This window comes from Eptesicus fuscus, chromosome 6 (assembly GCF_027574615.1).
Source record: "Eptesicus fuscus isolate TK198812 chromosome 6, DD_ASM_mEF_20220401, whole genome shotgun sequence".
NCBI lineage: Eukaryota > Metazoa > Chordata > Mammalia > Chiroptera > Vespertilionidae > Eptesicus > Eptesicus fuscus.
The window spans coordinates 80,642,485-80,666,308 of record NC_072478.1 but is presented as its reverse complement, the minus strand read 5'-3'; the positions used below and the strand labels follow the sequence as shown (position 1 = coordinate 80,666,308).

At 41.5% G+C, this 23,824-nt stretch overlaps 1 protein-coding gene across 2 annotated transcripts in view; it reads left to right on the top strand.

Moving 5' to 3' along the window:
- Positions 1–342: 342 nt before the first annotated feature.
- DIAPH1 (diaphanous related formin 1) overlaps positions 343–23,824 on the top strand; it is an 87,934-nt gene continuing 64,452 nt past the window's right edge. The window contains exon 1 of one of the 2 annotated variants that reach the window (XM_054717977.1): positions 343–561. In XM_054717977.1, the coding sequence (XP_054573952.1) occupies positions 445–561 (117 nt within the window). In that variant the 5' untranslated portion in view covers positions 343–444. The remainder of the gene's footprint in view (positions 562–23,824) is intronic. The other variant, XM_054717978.1, reaches the window with a different exon arrangement.

Here is a 23,824-nt window from a genome sequence, read left to right as displayed (position 1 = left end):
TGTCCGGGGTCTGAGGTATGAGAAGGTCCAGGCTTTACAGCCACGTGGTCTCTGCGTGGGAGTGGGGAGGCCTGCACCGCTTCCACCAGCAGAGGGCGATGTTCGCGGTTGCGGCCACAGAGGTGGCACCGCCCACTCGTCACCCCCCACGTGGGTCTGAATGGTTAGGCCCGCGGGGCAGGTAGCGAGAGCTTCCGCGGCTTCCCTCCACCCCCCTCCCTTCACTCATTGGTAGGGGCTGCGGGTCCGGGCGGAAGTGGGGCAGGCGGGCGGGAGCGAGGCGTCGCCGTTGTATATTCATGAGGCGCGCGCAGCCGGCATGCTAATGAGGCGGGGCGCGGCGGCCGGCTGAGGAGCTGCTGGGCGGCGGCGGCGGCTGCGGGCTGGGTGCAGCCGGGTGCGAGCGGTGTGGGCGCGGGGTCACCAGCCAGCGCGAACCTGGACATGGAGCCGCCCGGCGGGGGCCTGGGACCCGGCCGCGGGACCCGGGACAAGAAGAAGGGCCGGAGCCCGGACGAGCTGCCCGCGGCGGGCGGCGACGGCGGCAAATCCAAGAAATTTGTGAGTGTCCTTCCCACCCCGTTCCCTCAGCCCGGCCCGGTAACCGCCCTCTGGACCCCGGAGATCCCCGCGGGGATCTCCGTCGGCCCCAGGGATGCACGCCTGTCTTTCGGGAGCCGCCCCCGCGCCTCCCTTTCTCGTTTTACTGGGTCCTGGGCTCCACAGCCCGACCTCCTACCCGTCCAGGACCTCGGGGAGCCCAGCGTCGCCCCCCTCCCCCGGCCCCCGCGCCTCTGGCCCGGCCACCTCGGACCTTCCTCCACCCCCAGCCCCCACGCTCTGCCCGGCGCCCCCGTAGCCCAGGCAGATCTCACCCACCTCTTTCCTCTCACCCCACTTCCTTTCTTCTTCCTCTCTTACCCGAACTCACCTTCTCCGTCTTGGTCCTCAGTGCTTTTCTGAGTCCATTTCCTCCTCTTACCCTTCCCCCGTGTTTTTGGTGTTTCATTTGCTTCTCCTAAAGGCCACTTCCTTCCCCAAGATTGATCGCTTTCACCTGCTAACTTTCCTCCCGCCCAGCCCTCTCTCTGGGCCCTCAGCCCGGTGTCACCTAATAATCCTTCCTCTCAGGAATGTTACCTGACTTGGGCCCTACCTTCCCTCCTCCCCGGGACGTCTGTCCTTGCGAGTGCCGGAATGGGTGCCTGCCCAGGTCCTGTGGTCACTGGGCATGAGGTTGATTTTCCTTGCCGGTATTTCTCTGTCCAGAGAGCCTGTCACTTGACCCTGTTGCTTATCACTTTTCAGGGAGTTAGAACTTCCCATGATTATGCCCTTCTTGACCTAGGATGGTGATAAACTTCCCTCATAGGGAGGAAATTAGACTGCTCGTCCAAGAAGTTTGTGAGTAATTGAGTTGCTTTCCATACATTGCCCATGATAACCATCTCCTCAACTCTCTGCCACCTCCTGTGCCCCAAGGCGACTGGCGTCCCCTTTCCTACCTGTGCAAGAGTACAGCTTTCCTCAGGTGCCCATTACTTCCACCCGGAATCCGAAGGAATATTGATATTCATGTAATCCTATCCATTTCATTACCTTTGCTCACACTGAATCATTCTTATTAATATCTCCAGGGAGCTCTTTGTTTGCTTTTTACTGGAAAAGCTTTGAAAATTATGGGAGACTGTCCAAGAGAGGGAAAGGGGCTTGGATAATTATTTGCTAGTTGTAATTCTAGTTATTTATTCCCCTCTTCCAGGTAATCACACCCCTACCCCAGTATCTCTTTCTGCTAACCAAATGGGTTCTAACTCTTTCCTCTTTCTTTCTCGTTTCTCTTACCCCAATCCCTTAGCATGTTGACCCAATTCCACACTTTTTTTTGGGGGGGGGGGACGGGGGTTGGTTGATAAAGTGATAAGAGTCAGGAAGAAAATGTTGCTTTGGGACCTGGAGGGTCGAGATGTGGAGAATACTAAAACAGAATTAAAATAGTGACTCATCTCTTCCTGCATATTTCTAGCAAGGCAGGTACTTTGGACTGCCCTTTCCAGTGACTTACAGGCTGTGGGTAACTCTGGTTTTATCTGGTGAAACAGTCCCCCCTCCACGACCCCTCCCAGAAATGTAGGGTTAATGGTAGTGATGACCTTCCCCTATGGTAACTAAAGCAGCATTTCTCTGTTTCTTTAGGGTAAGAATTGACCCTCTAGGGTGAAGAGTTTTCTTTCTGAGCCCATATTCCTTCTGTTTCAGTATCTTTTTGTTTTGATTTCGTTTCCATGGCTACTGTTTGACCTTCCTCACCCAATTTCAGCTATTCCTGCTGATTTATAATGACCTCTGTGGCTTGTAAATGTTTTTCAAGCCCTTAATAGAAGTTTATATGTGCTTTTGTTTTACCTAACACTGTGTTTCACACATGTGTGAAATCTACTAAGTGTAAGTGGTGCTGAAAGGTGAGATGCCTGAGGAAACAACTTCTTTTCACCTGTTTTTGGAATGTCCATGAAGTCTTGTATATGCTGAGTGGATTTGGCTCCAAGTTGTTGATATTTGCTTTAGAGAGGGTGGAGTTGAACCAAGTTCTCTTTTTCTTTCTGAGGTGTTGGTCTTAACCCTTAACTTGCTAAGTTTAAAAAAATATGTCGCACAGGTAGGGAGGAGAGTTGCATTTACAGCTAGGGGATTGGAAAGTTTCCAGGAAAGTAAAGCTACTTAACCCCTTTATTGCCAACTATAATATAGCTCAAGGCATCGGGAGATTCTGTCTTCCTCATTGATCGTTTTATGAAAACTCTGGAAGTGAGAAACCAGAGGCATTCACTTCTCTCTGTGTCTGTGTATGTATACTAGTATGTGGGTGGGTGGAGTGGGCGAGATTGCTGGTGTGCTTTTGTTACCCATGGCTTCGTTTTCTTGAACTGCAGGCTGAAAGCAAACTCATAACTTTTGCCTCCTCCACTTTTTCCAGAGTGTGTATCCTCTGGAACTCCGTTAAGAATGTACTTTATAAAACTGCACTGGTTTGTTCTTAGTGTGCCCGAAGGCTATTTGTTTGCATCCGAGGGGTTCCTAATCCCTTTAGCTCCTACATCTCTTTCCAGGCTTATGCAGGTTCTAAGTATAGATCAACTGCTGAGAACACAGAGCTCCTAGATTGCCCAAGATCTGCTCTTACCCTCTGAGGCATCTTGTGTGGAAAGGAGATGGAGTGTAAGTTGAAAAAGTGGTTGGGCATCTTTAAAAATGTGGTTGTGGGAGATGCTGATGTGTGGCTGAGGCCAGGCTGCCTGGTATTCCCCCTTGGTTCTTCAGGAGTCTCTCTTCTCCTGGGCCATGAACATATCCCTTCTCCAGCAATATTCTAGTTCCTTTCAGAAGTCCTTAAGATGAAGGGAAAAAATTCCAACTGAACAGTGTTTTCTGACTTTTCAGCAGAGATGAATGTGGGTGCCAAATAGACTGTTTCTGAAGTATGAAAGGGGAGTAAGTATAACCAGGATGTTAGACTGTGGAGTATTCCTGAATTTTATAGACTCCATGTCTTCTCACATAATCAAGAAATTGATACGTTCTAAGCAAGAGTATTGCTTCCTGATTTAGCTAGGAGCATAACTTTGTAAAAAAATGAATTTCAGTGTGGGGTTAGAGAAAATAGAAGATAATTTTTAAAGTCTTGTTTAATTTTTGGATTCCTGTGTTGGATTATTACCAGGTTGCTGTTTCATGCCCTTCTAAAAGTAAAGCAATAATGAAAGCATAAATGTTTGGTTGTAGACCCCTGTCCACAATGAGAGCAGTCAAAGGTGAAGGATGCCAGACAGGTTTTTAAGCAGACACTAGGAAAGGTAGAGAATATAAAAGAAGTGGAGTTGTTCATGCAGATTTCTGCTTTTCTTCTCTTCAAGGAGATCTTAACTTTAACACAAAAGGTCACAGAATACCAAGGAGTGTACAGAGGGCTTTATACAAGTCATGTGGTTTTTGTGTTTTTTTGAAGGATGATAAACACAGGGATTACTTAGTTTAGAAAAAGGGAGGGGAGCCAACAGGAATGTTATTGAGATGCTTGGGATGACAGGATGACACCTTAAATATGTCTGCCCTTCTTTCTGCCTTGTCTTTAAAGACAGCCCAAGGATCCACATGATAATGTCACATGTACTTGTCTCAAAGGAAATCCTCCCTCAGGGAATGCCTCAGAATTAAAATCTCTGCCTTGGGAGACTTGGTAAATGGGATACTTTTCTAAAAAGAACTGAAAATGTTATTACCTATAAATTATGTTTATTATAAAAGCTGAGAGAATAGTAATAAGTGAGAAGTGATTTAACTTTGTTGATGGGCACAGAATAGACTCATTTTATTTCCTGTGTGATAGAATAACCTTTTGATATTCTCTGGGGCTCTCAGTGTATTTTATAAATGGATTACCAAGTTATTCTTGGAGAGTGTTATATTTTCATTGGAATGTAATAGAGGCTTAAAAGGTAAGGTTACGCCATATGTGATTTAGAAGAACAGGTTAAAATCATGTTTATTAACAAGAAATAATAGGCATTATATGGCGTTTCTATATGCAGGTGTGTTTCCTCCCATTTTGTTTCAATTAGCTGAAATCATTCAAGCTACAAAAGTTATCCCCATTTTTGAAACAAACTTTGTAATACTTAACTGTTTTTTATTTATTATGTTGAACCTCCTATTGCCACTCACTTTTATTTGAAAGCACTAGCAAAAAATTCACCTCTTGCCAACCAGCAAAATGGGTGTTTGCTCCTAGTTAGGGTTAGGTGAGACGAAGCCAGCACTCCCCTTGCCCAACTGCCCACCCTTCCCTCCCTTTTGTTTTTATTCCCTCCCTGCTTCTGTATGGTCAGGTTCGAGTTTCATGAACAACTGGGCTTTTGAGGAATCAGGAACAGTAAAAGCTGTTGATACTAAAATTTTTTTAAATGTCAAAGCTAAAATTGAGAAGTAGAGTATTTTAATCACTATAAACACTTTACCTTTTACCGTTTTTTCTACCTCTTTTTTTTTTTTTTAAACAAAGTTTTTAGAATCAAGGAATTCTTTTTAAGGAAGTAAAAGAATTACTGAAGGAAAAAAGAAATATTGAGACCAGTATTTTAACGAATTTTTACCACCAGTTACAGGATAAGTGGGTGAATCGTTGTTCTTCCAACTCTGAGATTCTTACTTCCATTCATTATTAACCCTTTGCACTCGCTTGCTTTTTTCTCGATTCCTTTATTCTACTCAGGATTTAATTTTTTAAATACCCCAGGTTTTACAAAGCGCGGCAGTAGAATAAAAAACTGGAGTTTCTTTTCATACAAACTTATTTATTTGGATTTTTTTATATTTCAAATTATTGATACATTCAAAGAGTAATTTTAATCTCGACATCCGAGTGCAAAAGGTTAAAGCTTGCTATGAATGGCAGTCTTAAATTTTAGAATCCCTTAGCAGCAATCCTTACAGTTGTAGGTTGGAAACATCAGGGAGCTAAGGGGTGGAAATTGAATAAATGAATGGAGGAAGAGAAGCAGAAATTTGGATTCTGCATTTCCTTTAGCAAATTTCAGGATCTTGGAATAGCTAGAGTAGTAGAAAGGGATTATAGAGAAACAGATATGCTAGAAGCTGTGAAACTGAGACGGAAAAAATGGGAAAAAAACTGGCTCTCTATGTGGAAGCATTCTTACAAGGAAGATGGGAGATTCCATTCTTGGTGGTGGGTATGAGTGGTCCTTAGGCAGTAGTTACTTTGGCATTTTGTTAGGGTAGCAGATACAGGTAGAGTTCATGATGTCCTGAATTATATTTCTGGATTTCTGATTAAATGACTTATTTCCTGTTCTAGACATAGGATTTGTAGTTTCTTTTAAGTTAACATACTTCATGGATCCAGCAGAGGGTGATTTATAAACCTTCTTTTATCCTAAATGTCACAGAAAGCCAAGGAGTATACTTTGATAGTGGGCCTACATCTCAGATATAACTGCCTTTTGTTGTTGTTAGAACTTTAGGATCAAGTAAAAAAGGTAACCCTCACTTTTTTTTCTCCTTTAATTTTATTGATTTTTAGAGAGAGGAAGGGGGAGAGGTGGAGAAAGAGAAAGAAACATCGATTTGACTAGGGATCGAACCCATAACCAGGGTATGTGCCCTGGATATGTGCCCTGACTGGAAACCGAACTCACCACCTTTTGGTGTACAGGATGATGCTCCAACCAACTGAGCCACACTGACCAGGGCTCTCACACTTTATTCAGGGGTCTTCACCTTTTTTGTGCCATAGAGCCTTTGCCAGCCCCTCCCCCCTTTCTTACAGCTTTATTGATGTATAATTAACATACAGTAAGCTGCATATATTTAGTGCACAATTTGTGAAACCATTACCACAGTAAAGATAATGAATATATTCAGTACCCTCAAAAGCTTCCTCCTGCCCCTTTGTATCTTTCCTTACCCCCTTCCCTACACTGATTTGCTTTCTGTAATTATAGATTAGTTTGTATTTTTTAGAAGTTTATATAAATGGAATCATACAATATGAACCTTTTCTTCTGACTTCTTTTAACATAATATATTGTTACACTTATTAATAGCTCATTCTTTTTATTTATTGCTGAGTAGTATTACATTGTATGGATTTACTATAATTTGTTTATTCATTTACCTTTGGTAGGCATTTGGGTTGTTTCCAGCTTTTTTGTTTTGTTTTGTTTTTGCTGTGCACATTCATGTATAAGTTTTTATCTGGACACATGCCTTCATTTTTCTTTTGTAAATATGTAGGAGTAGAATGACTAAGTTATATGGTAGGACTATGTTTAACTTTTTAAAGAAATTGCCTGTTTTCCAAAGTGGTTGTACTGTTTTACATTCTCACAAGCAGTATATGAGCTCCAGTTTCTTGCCTACTCTTGGTATGACCAGTCTTAAATTTTAGCCATCCAAGTGGATATACAGTTGGTATCTCAGTGTGACTTTAAGTTGCATTCCCCTGATGATGTTGAGCCTCTTTTCATGTACTTATTTGCTATCTGTATATCTTCCTTGAAGTGTCCAAACATTTTCCCCATCCTTTCCTATCCTATATAATAAAACTCTAATATGCAAATAGACCGAACAGCAGAACAACTGGTTGCTATGATGCGCACTGACCACCAGGGGGCAGACGCTCAATGCAGGAGCTGCCCCCTGGTGGTCAGTGTGCTCCCATGGGGGAGCGCTGCTCTGCCAAAAGCCGGGCTCATGGCTGGCGAGCACAGTGGTGGTGGTGGGAGCCTCTCCCACCACCGAAGCAGTCAGACATACCCCAAGGGCTCCCAGACTGTGAGTGGGCGCAGGCCAGGCTGAGGGACCCCATCCCCAGTGCACGAATCTTGTGCACAAGGCCTCTCGTTTAAAATATTTTTGTTATAGTAAAAATACCAGTCCTTTGTTATGTATAGGTTTTGCAAATATTATTCCTGAGACTTGCCTTTTCATATTCTTTTTTAAAAATATATATATTTTATTGATTTTTTACAGAGAGGAAGAGAGAGGGATAGAGAGTTAGAAACATCGATCAGCTGCCTCTTGCACACCCCCTACTGGGGATGTGACCGGAATCGAACCTGGGACCCTTGAGTCCGCAGGCCGATGCTCTATCCACTGAGCCAAACCGGTTTCAGTGCCTTTTCATATTGTTAAGTGTATTTTAAAGTCTCTAATTAAACACAAAAGTGCTTAATTTTGATGAAGTCCAATTTTTTCATTTTTTTCTGTGTCATATTTAAAAAATCTTTGCTGAAATTATGGTCACTATGATTTTCTTTTTTGCTTTTTTCTAGATTTAGCTCTTAAATTCTATTTTCCACGGTGCATAGGTGAGTTATTTCACATATTCCTTTTGGGGTTTAATTTTCACTTACAGGCAAGACAGAACATTTCTGACACTCTTAGGATCGGGGACCTTTGAGATCCCATTTATTCTGGAAGCAATTTCATCTTATGTGGTATTAGAAAACTTCTGTTTAAAACAAAAAGAAAACTTTTGTTTTTCTTTACTCAGTGTGCTACATGTTGTATAATGCCTGCCTTCCTATCTATAAATATTAATGAACAGCATTTTTATAGATTGATTCATTACAGACTAGAAGGACAGGGAATAATAATAACAATAACAGTAATAATAACAGTTGTTGCATATTACTATAGCCTTAGCACTGTGCTAAAGAGCTTTAGATTCATCCCATTAATCTCTAGATCATCCTTATAAAATAGGGCACTGTTATTATTACCATTTTATAGGTGATTAAATTGAAACTCAGTGAGTTCAAGCAACTTGTTTTAGGTCATAAACCTAGGTCTAGCTGATTAAAAAAACAACCTATGTTCTTATTCACCACATTGTACTGAAAGTTTACATATGTCCAGTTTTTGTGCCTGTAGTATAAAAGAGTATTCACTGCTAAGAATTTCTTAGACAGTTTTGATTATCTCTTTAGAGTCTTTGACAACTACAGTCCATTAAAACTGGACTCTCTTCCAGTTCAACTGGTAGGAAAGAAATATTGGGTCTAGATGTACAAAGTGCAGTGGCTAAATGCCTAACTGCTTTTTGCATTAGTAATTTAGACTTTGAAACCATTGCAAGAATCTTAAACCTTTATTATCATAGATATGAAAAAGTAGCTGTTGCAGTGCATGCAAAACCTATCTTTCTCCTGACTCATGAGTTAAGCAGTTGTCTAAACTACTATATTTTGAAAGGTAACCTTATCTTTTTGTAAGTTAAACAGACTGAACAGCATCACCTGCCAGGAATTTTAATTGTTTAAATTGCTGAGAGCAGCAAGTAGTGTTGACAAATAGAGTGTGGGGAGGAGGAAGCTGTTGCTAGACTGTCTCTATAGGTGTCTTTTCTGTATTTTAGAATTAGCACATAGCATTCCTAAAGACCTCTTTTTGTGGCCATGACACTTGCCTGTAAGGATTGCAAATGCCCAATTTCAGAGTCTCTTCTGAGTCTGGAGACTGCAGAAGTTTGCTCTTTAGATCTTGCAGTTATTTGACCCAGGTTAATAATTAACATTACCACAGAAATCCAGGTACCTGGAACTAGGATTTTTCTGCATGACTGGCAAAGAGTAAAGAATAGTTTCTCTTTATCTGAATCTACATGGATCTACTTAGATCCAAAAGTTTTAAGATCAAGAAGTCATATGGTTATCTTATTAGGTTCAGCCCTTGCTTTTTAAAAGATTGTAATATCAGCCAGGTTTGTAGAAGAATGGGGGGGAGGGGGGGCGGGGAGCTCTAAGGCCATGAGCGTAGACTTGAAAAGCTGTAGAGAAGTGAAGGTATTAAGTGGAAACATTACTGGACTGAGAGTCAGAGGTCCTAGGTTTTAGAATCTTAGATTGCTAGAGGTGAAAAGGATGCTAAAAATGACTCAATTCAAACCCTTTATTTGTAGATTAAGAAATGTGGGCCTGGAGAAGTGATCTGTCTGAATTTACAACGAGACCTAGGACTAGCACCCCTGTCTCCCATTCCCACTGCCCTATGCTTTCCACATATTGTGCTTAGTCTGACTTTGCTACTATTTGACCATATGAACTCTGGGCAAGCTACTCCACTTTTCTTGGTCTTTTTCAGTAAAATTAGAGTTGTGGGCAGGACAACTTCATAGGAGATGAAGGCTATGACAGGTCCTGGAAGGAAATCAAAGGATTGGTAGAGAAGAGGGGGAGGGATTTCATGGGGTGGGGAGCAGTGTGAATAGAGGCTCAGTGGTATGACTGTGTGGCTGTAGTAAAGTGACATGGCCGAGTTATAGAAGTTAAGAGGATTAGTGGGAGATAAATCATTTAAGAAAGGTGAAGTCACTTCGAGATTATTTTAGTCCTGGGAAAGGCTTTTAAGTTCTCTTTCTGTAGAAACCCGCAGAAAGCAGGACTGAAAATTAGCATTTTGTAGCATAGCATGATGAATGTTAATGAAATTTTTGGCCATGTGAATGTGTCATGGTGACAGTTATCCACAAACATGAATTGATTAGTGTTAAGCTTCCAACAAATCATTTCTGCTGCCTAGATGGAGTTTAGAGAGCTAAGTTTGTTTAATTTCCAGTCCTTATCAGTTTTAATACATCCCTATTTTCAGATTGCTAGAGATTAGATTTTAAAAGATGTGATTCTCTTCAGCTAGCCAAATAATGGGCTCAGGTAGGAAAAGCCATTGTGTGAACAGTCTGAGCCTATCTTTGGGCCCTTTTGTTTCTTTAAACATTCTCTGGTACAGTGTAGTATAGGTTTTGAGTGCATGTTTATTTGAGGTGTTCTTTAGTCTTTCTTGAATGCAAAATAAGGGTCTATTTTGGAGGGTCTAATTTATCTAGCTTGTAAGGTGCTTAAGAGCAGTGATAGTATTTAGCTCATGTTAGCAAATATCCTTTTATGTATTTTAGTTTTAGTTGGGAATTTTGAGATTATTTTCAAAGCTCTCTGTTTCTGTGGTCTAATGTAGGAGACTGGCAGTTTTGAAAACATTAATCCTCTCACCAAGGTAACTGTGAGGAAGAGAGAACCACTAATGTAACCATACCCAACCAGAAGAACTCTTTTGCGAAAAAATTATTACCTTTCTCTAGAGATAGTATCTTATAGTTTTGTCTTGTGTTTAATGAAGGAACATGTCTATAGGATTAAAAGTCTCTGCATTAATTTCCACAGTACAGGGCTGCCAACTTTTATCATTATAATTGACAGCAATATTTGACCCAGTGCTCTAGGGATTGTTAACATACATTTAAAGTGAATGGCTGCTGCCGAAACCGGCTTGGCTCAGCAGATAGAGCGTCGGCCCGCGGAATGAAAGGTCCCAGGTTCGATTCCGGTCAAGGGCATGTACCTTGGTTGCAGGCACATCCCCAGTAGGGGGTGTGCAAGAGGCAGCTGATCGATGTTTCTAACTCTCTATCCCTCTCTCTTCTTCTCTGTAAAAAATCAATAAAATATATTTAAAAAAAATAAAGTGAATGGCTGCTAATTCTCCACATTATATGAATCTATTATTATCACAGTCTTTCATGGCTACAGAAAGGTTTGCATAGAATCTATACTAATAATAGAGGAATATGCAAATTGTTCAGGATGCCATCACAGTAACAAATGAACAGCAGGCTGCGTGGGGCAACCAGGCCAGCAGGGGGGTTAGTAAGGGATGACCAAACCACTGAACAGCAGGCTGTGTGGGGCGACCGGGCCGGCAGGGGGGTTAGTGAGGGATGACCAAATGACTGAACATCAGGCTGCATGAGGCAACCAGGCCGGCAGGGGGGGTTAGTGAGGGACAACCGAACGACTGAACAGCAGGCTACATGGGGCGACAAGGCTAGTTGGGGGGAGCATTTAGGGATGACCAGACTGGCAGTGGGGGGCAGTTAGGAGCGATCAGGCCGGCAGGCAGAGGTGGTTAGGGGTGATCAGGCTGGCGGGGGAGGGGGCAGTTAAAGGCGATCAGGCAGGCAGGTAGGTGAGCAGTTAGGAGCTAGTGGTCCCGGATTGTGAGAGGGATGTCCGACTGCCGGTTTAGGCCTGATCCCCGGGATTGGGCCTAAACCAGCAGTCAGACATCCCCCGAGGAGTCCCAGATTAGAGAAGGGTGCAGGATGGGCTGAGGGGACCCCCTCCCCTCCATGCATGAATTTTGTGCACCGGGCCTCTAGTATGAAATAAAGAAGACAAGGGATGAGTCTTTGCATCCTCAGGATTCATCTGGATCTTCACAAAAACTGTTAGTGACAGTAGGAGTGCCCTATTTTGTGTGTGTGTGTGTGTGTGTGTGTGTGTGTGTGTGTGTGTGTTTTTCTTAACCTCATATACAGCTACCCATAGCTATGGAGTTACTTCATTTGGCCATAGAAGCAAAATAGTTTTGGACTGTTCCAAAATTATTTCATCATCCTTACATGGGGACTCCAGAGATATTTTTAGTTGTGATAGTTTTTATGAAGTCTCCCCAGGCATAGAGGTTTCTAGTGATTTTATTATTCTTGTATTTTAAAGAGATGGGAGTTGTCCTTAGTTGGCAGCTCTTCGTATCCGCCAGGGCTTGTTCGTTACTTCTAGGCCCATGGGTGACGTCTGTTTCCTGTGATTGAAACCACAAGAAGAAGTGGTGAGAAGCCACTGTAGGATATGCACTATCGGGCAAGTAGCAGGCATTGGGCTGCCCTAAAAAAGAGCAGTTAGTAACTAAGCACAGTGTTTTAGGGCCTTTGAAGAGACTCTGGAAATGATTTGACTCAGCCTCTTCATCTTAAAATGAGGAGGACATTGAGGCTAGAGGTACTAAATTGCTCAAGATCATGTAATTAGGTGAACTAGCTTTTAGACTTCACTAACTATTCATTATTCTTTCTCACATTGCATTATCACCCCTAAATTTTGTAACTGTGTCCTCCCAGAATGTTTCTTTAAACAAAATACTTCTGGAAAAGAGTAGATGCTGGTGGGAATTTTTAAAATTATAATTTATTGGGGTGACATTGGCTGGTGTGCATTTTGAATATGAGAATTGGATGATGTTGCTTTTAGCTGCTGTACTAATAATTTTTTTAATTTTTATTGATATCAGAAAGGAAGGAAGAAGGAGAGATAGAAACATCAATGATGAGAATCATTGATTGGCTGCCTCCTGCACACCCCCCACTGGGGATTGAGCCCACAACCCGGGGCATGTGCCCTTGACCGGAATCACGTCTTATTAAAGGGTCTGTATTAAAGGGTTGTGGCATTAGAAAGGTTGAGAACCACAGGGATAGGGTGTACTAATAATTTTTAATCCTTTTTTGAAAAGACACATACGTAGATTTTCAAAATAAGAATATCTGATAATTCCCTATTTCTATTTTCATTTTACTTAGTATTTGAATATCCTAGTCATTATCTTTATGCACATATATTTTATAATATTGCAATTATAGTTTATACACTTTCTGTTTTTAAAATAATGTGTCATAAACATTTCCTAGCTTTCTAATCTTTGAAAATTGCTACTTTTATTTGAAATGGAAGTGTATTTTTAATATAAAAGTGATCACATTTTTTTCTAAGAAAATATAAATATGTATAAAAATATAGAAAAAGCAATTCCCTACCTTGTTTTCCAGAAATTATAGTTATTTTTAAATAAAACCAAAGAGAAAAATACATGATACATGGAAGTCTCTTTGGAGTCTAAGTACTTTGGCATGCTATTCTGTATATGTTTATGTTAGACATAGTTCCATATAAGTATGTTTGCTAGAAGTATTAGAAGGAACTTATTTTCTTTTGTTAATATTAGTGGTATTGACGGAAGAGTAATGATATTTCACCCGTGCTCTCCCACAACTGAAGATTTTCTCAAAATAAAATCTTCTAGATTTGAAAAGGTCAGAAAATGTTTACTATGGTTTCATAAGATCAAATCTGGCTTTTTGAGTAGTAATGTAATATTTGGATCAGTTAAGCAATTATCAGTAGGCTGTGACTATTTCTGTGTGTTCAGGAATAGTGTGAAGAGAGAAAAAAAAAAAGGTGTAACCATCATTTAGAAATGAAGAGCTTGAGAATGGGATTTAAAACAAGGTGGCCTCCTATTTGGTGCCTGTAGGTAGAAACAGTATCAGTGCAGGAACTTCCTGTCTACCAGGCCTTGGGTGTGACAGACGGGTGGTCCACCCTTGAGGAAGAGTAGATGTCCTGCTACTGACATAACAACATGGGAGAAGCCAGTTGCTACAGAGATTGTGAAACAGCATTCCTGAGTCACTGTTTCCAAATGAATGGACAACACCCGTTTTTAAAGGAACAATCACCATCTTCTCTAAACTCAGGCAGTAAAGAGAGAAGCTTAGTAAGAAAGTAAAGAACAAGTATCAGTATTTGGAGCTTGAGAAATATGTTGAAATTTGGAAAAATAGGTTAACATTAGTTATTGCTTTCTATATCTGTACTCTAAAGTTTCATCAGAACCTTAGAATGTTTGAAAGGAAGAAAGCTTTGCTTACTGTTCTTTCAACAGATGACAGATTATATATGTGCACCTCCTTCCTGACAGCAAAGGAGATGGGCATGTCTGCCACACTTTTGATTCTTGATAGGAAACTAGGACTTCCAGAATCTGAGCACTTTCTCTACTGGCAGCTTGTTTGTCCAACGCATGAGTGCTTCATAGTACAAGGGGCTGGCAGTTTGTTTGGATGGGCTAGGAAGAATGCAATGTTCCCAGCCTGGTTTCCACCTGTTCTGCTGAGCTGGAATAGTGAAACCTGAGCGGACTTCCCTTCTCTAGGCTATCAGCTATCTAGGATGCAGGCTATGCCAGTCCCAGGGCTTCAAGATGAGCTAAGCTAGAGGCAAAACATTCCCGCAAGAGACTTGCCTTCTTAGACTATCAGAGGATTACTGTATTAAAACATATTTTGGACCTCTCAGAGGATTGAATCCTGATATTCGGATAGTTTTCCCCTCATTTGAATTATAGTCAAGAAGTGTAGTTTACTGGAAAACAGACTCTCACAAGTAGTTTTAGACAGTTGTGTAGAAAATTGAGTTTGTTGTTTTTAATTGTGAGGAAATTATTTCAAATCTATAAGTAAATTATTGAAACAGGAAATGGATCATAGTTACCTAATGCTCTTTATATGGCATTTCTAACTTGTGCTTGATATGTGTCACTGCTTGGAATTTTTCAGGGCTCCCTGGGTGGTATCAGGAAAAAGATACTGCTTCTGGAAGGCAGAGACAGACTGAAAGAACTCTTTAAGAATAGAAGATCTTAGATTTTCCTCTGCTGTGTTCTGTTTGTTTTCTCTTGTGTTAATTCTAACCAGTTTAACTCTCCCACACTGAGTTTAGCTATGGGGATGCTGAGGCCAGGTGGAACTAAATGAATGAACTGCTCGAGTCTGACTTATTCCTTTAGCACATTTCCCTTTGTGATCATGGAGAATATGAGTGTGCTGTCGCCATTCCTGGGGACTGCTGGATAATCGTCAGTTTTCTTTCCCTTAAACACACTTAACTTTATAATGTTAAATTAGCTTTATATGACAATATTTTTAAAAAGCTTAATATAAATTAGCTTTATATTTCCTGTCATTTTGTGCTTCCCTCTTAGGCTTCCTTTCCTCTGACACTCATTTTCATTTGTAAAGTGACTGCTTCAGTTCTACACAACGCCTATTTAGGATGATGACACCAATAAGTAGTGATGTTCAGAATTTATTTTGTTTCTCTGTGAATGGTAGATGAGATATTGACCCATTCTATGTCATTCTTGGGCCATTCCTTTAAAATGGAAGGGAATGTCTGTACATTTGAAGGTATACACTACTTCTCTGTAGTTCTAATTGACTTCTGTACTAGTATAAGGTATGGGAATTGAAGGGAGACTAGCAAGTTTCATTGGTTTCATCCTCATGTATTATTTGCCTTTTATAAAGCACTTTGCAACACAAAGTGCTTTATATCCATTTTATTATTAACTAGAGGCCCAGTGCACGAAATTCGTACACGGAGGGGGGGGTGTCCCTCAGCCCAGCCTGTACCCTCTCCAATCTGGGACCCCTCAAGGGATGTCCAACTGCCCGTTTAGGCCCGATCCCACTGGCAGTTGGGACATCCCTCTCACAATCCAGGACTGCTGGCTCCCAACTGCTCGCCTGCCTGCCTTCCTGATTGCCCCTAACCGCTTCTGCCTGCCAGCCTGATCACCCCCTAACCACTCCGCTGCCAGCCTGATTGATGCCTAACTGCTCCCCTGCCAGCCTGTTTGCCCCCAACTTCCCTCCTCTGCCAGCCTGGTCACCCCTAACTGCCCTTCCCTGCAGGGTTGATCGCCTCCAACTGCCCTCCCTTGCAGGCTGGGTGCCTCCCAACTGCCCTCCCCTGCTGGCCATCTTGTGGTGGCCATCTTGTGTCCACATGGGGGCAGGATCTTTGACCACATGGGGGCAGCTATATTGTGTGTTGGAGTGATGGTCAATCTGCATATTACTCTTTTATTAGATAGGATTCTCTAGTCCTAATTACACTAGTCCTATGAGACAGCATAGTCCTAAAGATAGGAAGACTAAAACTGTGGTAGATAAAAAGAAAAGCTTACCCTGCCTTTACTGCACTTTAGTAGAAATGTGGCATGCTTTGTGGCAAAGCTCGAATAGGAATCATTGGAAATTGAATTCAAGTCCATGTTATGACCTTCCGTTGCCTCACTACCCTAAGGGACTGAATGTCAGTCCTGTGATAGAATAAATAAATGAATCAGAGCCAGACCCTGCTCTCTGTTCTGTATGATTCTGAATGACAGATACCTTACCTGGTGTTTCTTGGGTAGGTAGATTAGGATTTGAAGGAAAATTGTCATTGGCTGCAGTGACACTTTCCATTTTAACCATATGGAACCTGTATCTTTACTGAGGATTTATTGCTTTTCAAAGGAGGTGGAAGACTATGTGACGTGTGTCCCTTGATTGACTATTTTCCCCAAGGACAGCTAACAAATATGTCATGTGGGCTGAAACACCAATCAGGATCCCCTGCTCTCATTCATAGGGAAAGACATTACTTTTGAAGGTTTGGTCTGATAGTTTCCTGAGCTGTCTATGACAATCATACTGTACTGTCATAAACCTTGACTTGACACTTTTCCTCAGTTTGCTCAATTTGAATGAAGTAATGAGTGAATGAATATATACTGTGCTTAAGATGATGCTCCTAAACCTACAGTGATGCTAATTTTAAAAATACTTATTAAATGTTGGGCATATCAAATGAACAAGACAGGGTTTTTGCCCCTGAACAACTTACAATATGGTCTACAGAAACAGTTACAATAAATGGTCTGAAGAAGCATCCTACCTAATAATAGAGTAATATGCAAATTGACCATACCTTCGCTATGCCCATTATTGGCCAGGAGGCATGGGGGGGGCGGGACTCAGGGTGGCCAGGGTGGCCGATTGGGCCGATGGGACACTGAGCTCGCGTCACCGGTGACGCGAGCTCAGCGTCTGCGCCATGGCTGTGCTGCAGCACAGAAGGGGCCTCTGGGGCAGTGAGCCCACATCCCGCCACCAACCATCAAAAGCGGGGAGCTGGGTGTCTGCTCCGGCACCAGCGGACAGACACCCAGCTCCCCCGCGATCGAAAGCGAAAGCGGGGAAGCTGGGAAGCTGGGTGTCTGTCCGCTCCGGCACCAGGCCAAAAGCCTCCAGGCTTTTGAAAGGCCTGGTGCACCAGCGGACACCCAGCTCCCCCGCGATCGAAAGCGGGGAGCTGTGTGTCCGCTCTGGCACCAACGGACCCCCTGCCATCAAAAGCGGGGAGCAGGCTGCCAGCAGTGTCACGGAGCGTGCTAGGCTTTGCAGGGCAGTGGATATGGCCTGGATGGCAGGTTAGGCCTAGGAGACCCTACACGTGCATGATTTAATCATGCACTGGGCCTTTAGCCTGATATAAAATACTTAGAGCCTGCCTTGAGTAAGTGCTTTAGTTCTTTTTGCCAAATGATTGACTATGGTTAAGTGTATAATTTATAGATGAGGAATAGCTTTTTTCCTGCCATATTTTTGAAGTGCAATGTCAACTAGTTAAGTCATCAGGTGTGTATTTTACAAGTCTTTCTGTAGTAATAACAGCACAGTTGCCTTTACAGAATGAGATATCACCATTCCATTTTATGATCTCAAGAGGTGTGTCTGGTTTTGTTTTTTAATAAATGTGTAATTAAAGTGACTAGCTCAAAATCATATCTGTAGTTTTGTAGGATGCCAGGAAAAAACACACATACCCAAACAGGACTCATGGTCTTTTTCTGTTAGTCAGAGTTCTAGATAAATTCTAGATTTTGTCATTTGGCTTAATGTATTAGTTTCCTCCTGTTATGTGACAAAATCAACACCTTAAAACAAAATCCATTGATTAGTTTACAGTTCCATTGGTCAGAAGTCCATCATGAACAGCGTGGCTGGGTTTGCAGTATCACAGGGCTGAAATCAAGGTTTTAGCTGACCCAGTTCTCATCTGCAGGTGCTGGGGGGAAATTTGCTTCTAGGCTCATTCAGGTTGTTGGCAGGATGAAATTCCTAGAAGTTATAGGGCTGAGGTCCCTGTTTCTTTGCTGGCTCTGAGCTCTTAGAAGCTGCCGGCAATCTTTGACATTTGGCCCCATTCATACTCAAGCCAGAAGTGAGTGGAACACTGCTAACTCCTTGTGTCTCTAACTTCTCCCCCCAATTTAAAGGGTGCAATATGATTGGGTCAGGCCACATGGATAATTTTCCCTTTCTTAAAAGTCATTTGTGCCAAGTAACTACTCATAAGAGTGATATCCTATGATATTTTCAGTCCTGATAATTATACAGGGTGAATACATCAGGCTAGGAATCTTGGGAGACATCTTAGAATTCTACCTACCACACTAAACATTTCCCTTACACTGACTGAGTTAGCCCATGGAGCAAGGGTGGGTGTCAGAAGAGCAAGAGGTAGGAATTGAGTATTCTGAGGCAGTTACTGAATTGCATTGTGATTATCCTATATAATAAAAGCCTAATATGCTAAGTGTCCGGTAGTCCAGTTGGCCGTTCAACCAATCAAAGCATAATATGCTAATGATATGCTAAGGCCGCTCAACCGCTCGCTATGACGTGCACTGACCAACTGGGTCCATTCAGTTGACTGGTCGACGAGTGGCTAGATGTGCACTGACCACCAGGGGGGCAGATAGTACCAGTCGACCAGTCATTATGATAGGCACTGACCACCAGGGGGCAAATGCTCCAACCCGTAGGTTAGCTTGCTGCTGGGGTCCAGCTGATTGGGACTGAGTGAGACAGGCCGGACATGCCTGGAAGCCCTCCCGGGGTCCCTCCCCAGCTGGCCAATCTCCTGTGTCCCTCCCCAGCCCCAATCATGCACCAGTGGGGTCCCTCGGCCTGGCCTGCACCCTCTCACAATCCAGAACCCTTTGGGGGATGTCAGAGAGCCGGTTTCGGCCCAACGGCGGAACGACCGGTCGCTATGACGTGCACTGACCACCAGGGGGAAGACGGTCAACACAGGAGCTGCCCCTGGTGGTCAGTGTGCTCCCACAGGGGGAGCGCTGCTCAGCCAGAAGCTGGGCTCACAGCTGGTGAGCACAGCGGCGGTGGCGGGAGCCTCTCCCGCCTCCATGGCAGCACTAAGGATGTCTGACTGACGGCTTAGGCCCGCTCTCCGTGGGGATCGGGCCTAAGCCGTCAGTCGGACATCCCCAGAGAGCTCCCAGACTGCGAGAAGGCGCAGGCTGGGCTGAGGGACCACCCCTGCTTCCCCAAGTGCATGAATTTTGTGCACCGGGTCTCTAGTAGGTATTATAAGATACAGGGATCTGTGGACTCCCAGAATCATCAGAGTAGGGGCCAGGTGGCATTCATTCAGGGTGTTCTCTTGATAGTCACTTAGCCAGGAGCTCAAAATCCTGTATAAGTTAGCCTGAACGTAATCTTAGAAACTGCTGAGATACAGGCTTATAGTTGTAGGTTTCTGTTACCCATGTGCTAGTCACATGGCTTGTGGGATTGTTGTCCATGATTAACTGTTCTTGTGGTAGGAGTTAGAAACACTTTTTGCTATATAATGTGTACTCTGTTCAGAATAATGTTTAATTATATCCTCTTATTAGATCCTTTCTAACCTCTTTGCTGCTAAGGATACTACCTAATTACCTTTGTTTGGTTACATAAATATCCTGTGCCAAGAGATCATCCTTAAATGTCTGATAATTCTGTGCCCTTTTTCTGACTGGAGGGAAAAGTTAAAGATTCAGGGAATTGGGTAGAGATGAATCAGTCCCTTGGATGAATTTTCTTATATCCTTGAGTTTATAATAGGTCTAATTCTGTTACTTGGCAAACATAGGGAACCTCTGTTCAAAAGACTAAGTTTAGTCCCATTGGCCCACTTTTTTAATATATTTTTATTGATTTCAGAGAGGGAGAGGGAGAGAGAAATAGAAACATTAATGATGAGAGAAAATCATTGATTGGCTACCTCCTGCAGGCCCCCTAAGGCCGACTCTCTATCCACTGAACCAACTTTTTAAAAGTTGAAGTATTAATAGATACACCACTGCAATAAATCCATTTATGGAAAGGAAGTTTTATAGTTCATTTGCATTTAATATGATAATTGATCAGAATGTGTTTAAAACTCATTAAGTCATTTACTTTAATTAGTTTGGCCTCACAGGGCATACCTTAGGACCTTTTGACGTTTTAATTTTTATTTTCTTAAAGAAACCAAACTGTAAAGTATCTAGGAGGTTTCTTATTTCCTGAAGATTGGTAAGCAAAAGATTTATCTTGCCACATATTACATTAGGATGTGGTGACTGAATCAGAGCCTTGAATTACTCTGGAAGTCAAGTTAAGGGTACAGCTTTTTATTTTTATGTTGATTGATGGTCTTATTGCAGAGCAGACCCAGCCAAGTATATTTATTTTTGATGCTGTTACTTTTGATGCAGTATACCTTTGAATAATTTGATAAAATATGATTTGGTAATACTGAGAATCTTTTGGAGAAGATGAAGCTCATTTTATTAAACTCAATTTTGTTAAGCTCTTTTTTTGTACCAGCTAATGATTTTTAGAAATTTATTTACTCATTAATTCTGTTGAATAAAAAATTCCTGTGGAATAAATGTTGCCCTACCCCTTCTATCAATATTTGTTTGCATAGAAATGAAAGATTATTATAAAAATTGAGTAAATAAGCAAAAAATCTAGACTTTTTATGTAAATGACAATATTGGCACTATTAGATGGAGGTGCCCAGGAGAAGATAAACTGAATACTGTCTTGGAGTCACAGTCTAACTTTAGATTTTCTGAGTGTTTTAAAAGGGTCCCTTTTGAGGATACGAGTGGGCCATATGGTTTGAACAATCTAAGAATCTGGATCAGGCTCAGAAGGTATTGTCAGTTTAAAAAGCCAGAACAAAAGTGATTGATGGTGATGACAGTCTTTGAGGGTCTGGCTCAGTCGGTACCATTTTAATTGTGTTCTTTGGCACAGAGTAATCTGGAATCTTTGTCCTAGGGATTCCCTTTACTTCTTTCATGTGTTAGGTCTCCTATTTCCTGTATTTCAAGTCTTCTACTTTCTTGGGTTGATCCCTCATTTTGGTGGATCATATACTACAGTAGCTTCCTGAGGTACATGGAGATAAATTTTTTGAAAGCTTAACTATCTAAAAATGTCTATTCTGAACTCACATTTGATTGATAGTTTGGTTGGGTATATAGAATTCTAGGTTGGAAATTATTTTTCTTCAGATTTTAAAGGCCTTGTTCCATTGCCATCTAGCTTTTGGTTTATTGTAAAAAAAAATTCAAAGCTTGCCTGATTCCTTTGTATATGATCACTTTTCCTCTCTGTCGAATCTTGTAAATTTTCTTTGTATTACAAGTGTTTTGAAATGTCACCGTGATATGCCTTTGTGTGATCTATTTTTGTCCTTTGTGTTAGATGCTCATCCTTCAGTACTGGGAACTATTCTTGAATTATTTCTTGATAATTTGCTCCTCTGTTTTTTCCTATTATTTGGATATTGTACCTCCCAAAGTGATCTAATTTTCTTATCTTTTTTCTCATTTTTCCATTTTTTTTGCTCTACTTTTTAAGGAGATTCCTCAATTCTTTCTTCCTATCCTCTATTGGGCTTCCTCTTGAGTTTCTGTTCTCATATTTTCATCTTCCAAGGGTTCTTTTTTCTCTGAATGTTTCTTTTTATTATTTTTTTATTGTTTAAAGTATTACATATAGTAGTACATATACCTCCTTTTTTCCCCCCATTGTGAATGTTTCTTTTTAAAATGGCATTGTGTTCTATTGTGGATATTAATGCTTTTTTAAATTTTTTCTTCTCCTTGTATAATATTTATATGATAAGTTGTTTTTTTTTCTTTTCCCTCTTATATTAGTAGCTTTCCTCAAATGTCTGATAATCCTGAGTTTTGTCTGCTAATATTTAAAAATGAGGGACTAAAGAACTGATTGGAAGGTCTGGATGGCTAGGGCTTGTTGTCTGTGTGCTTTACTGTAAGACAACCTGGACCAATAGAAATATAAAGTGAGTCACATATGTAATTATATATTTTCTAGTAGCCACAGGAAAAGGCAAAAAGAAAAAAAGTGAAAAGAAACATGTGAGATTAATTTTAATAATATCATTTGTTTAATTCGGTATATCTAAAATATTACTTCAATATGTAGGAAATATATAAATTATTGAGATTTTTTGTTTTGTTATTCCTCACCCTAAGATATTTTCCCCTTGATTTTTAGAGAGAGTGGGAGGGAGGGAGGAAGGGAAGGAAGGATGGAAGAAGGGAGGGAGATAGAGAAACATTAATGTGAGACACATCGATTGGTTGCCTCCTGCATGTGCCCAGACTGGGGCCAGGGATTGAACCTCCAACCCAGGTACCTGCCCTTGGCCAGGAATCAAACCAGCAACCCTTCCGTGCATGGTACCTGACTCTCTAACCACTTAGCAACACCAGCCGGGACTATTGAGATATTTTACATTCTGTGTCTTATATTAAGTTATTGAATTCCAGTGTTCATTTTACATTTATAGCACATCTCAATTTGGATGCTAAATTTTCATAAAAAATACTTGATGGTCCTGGCCAGTGTGGCTCAGTGGTTGAGTGTTTACCTATGAACCTGGAGGTCACGGTTTGATTCCCGATTAGGGCACATGCCTGGGTTACAGGCTCGATACTCAGAAGGAGAAGTACAGGAGGCAGTCTATCGATGATTCTCTCTCATCGTTGATATTTCTCTCTCTCCCTTGCCTTTCCTCTCTGAAATCAATTTAAAAAAATACTTGATGTGTATTTAGATTTCATAAAATTTACAAGTGAAAAGTAGATTCACATACTAAGGGTGTTCTGAATATACTTAAATTTAACATTAACTTACTAGTTTTTAAATTTAAATTTTGTTAAAATTTAAAAAATTAAAAATTCCTTCCTCAGTCGCACTAGCCACATTAGAAGTGTTCAGTAGTGACATGTGGCTGGTGGCTACCATATTGGACCACAGAGCTCTACGGTGACCTACTTAGACTATGTCAGTAACTTTAGGTCATTTTTCAGTTCCCCAGAGAAGACTCTTCCAACCCTCTGCCTTAAGGGTAAGAGCCTGCTGCTGGGAGTTTGAGAAACTAGAAGGGGGAAAGTGCTGGGTGTCTTAGTACATAGTATGCGTAGATTAGCTTATTTTTTTTTTTTAATATAGGGTCCTATCCACAACTATGCCTGGCATCCCCCAATCTAGAGACCCTCTGTTTTAATCTCTTCTAAGAATAAACTTCCAGACTTCTGCTGAAGTAACAGAGGACAGTCTCCCAATATCATGTGGGGGGCAGGGGCAGGAAGATCTACAGATCTGCTTCTTAAACAGCTCTCAACCAATCTTATTTTTAACCTACTGTCCCCGCTCCACCCCATATTTCTGTAGAAAACTGGTGCCGCTAATTCGTGAGCCTTTTGTGGTTTCTTAAGTATACTTTGGATTGTTTATTGGCTTTTCCTACTTCTGGTTAGGATTCATGTTTTTTTTGTTTTGTTTTTAATTCTCACCTGAGGATATATCTATTGATTTGTAGAGAGAGAGGAAAGGGGAAAGAGAGAGAAAAACATCAGTGTAAGAGAGAAACATTGATCAGTTGCCTCCCATATGCACTGCAACTGTGGATTGAACCCACAACCTAGGTAT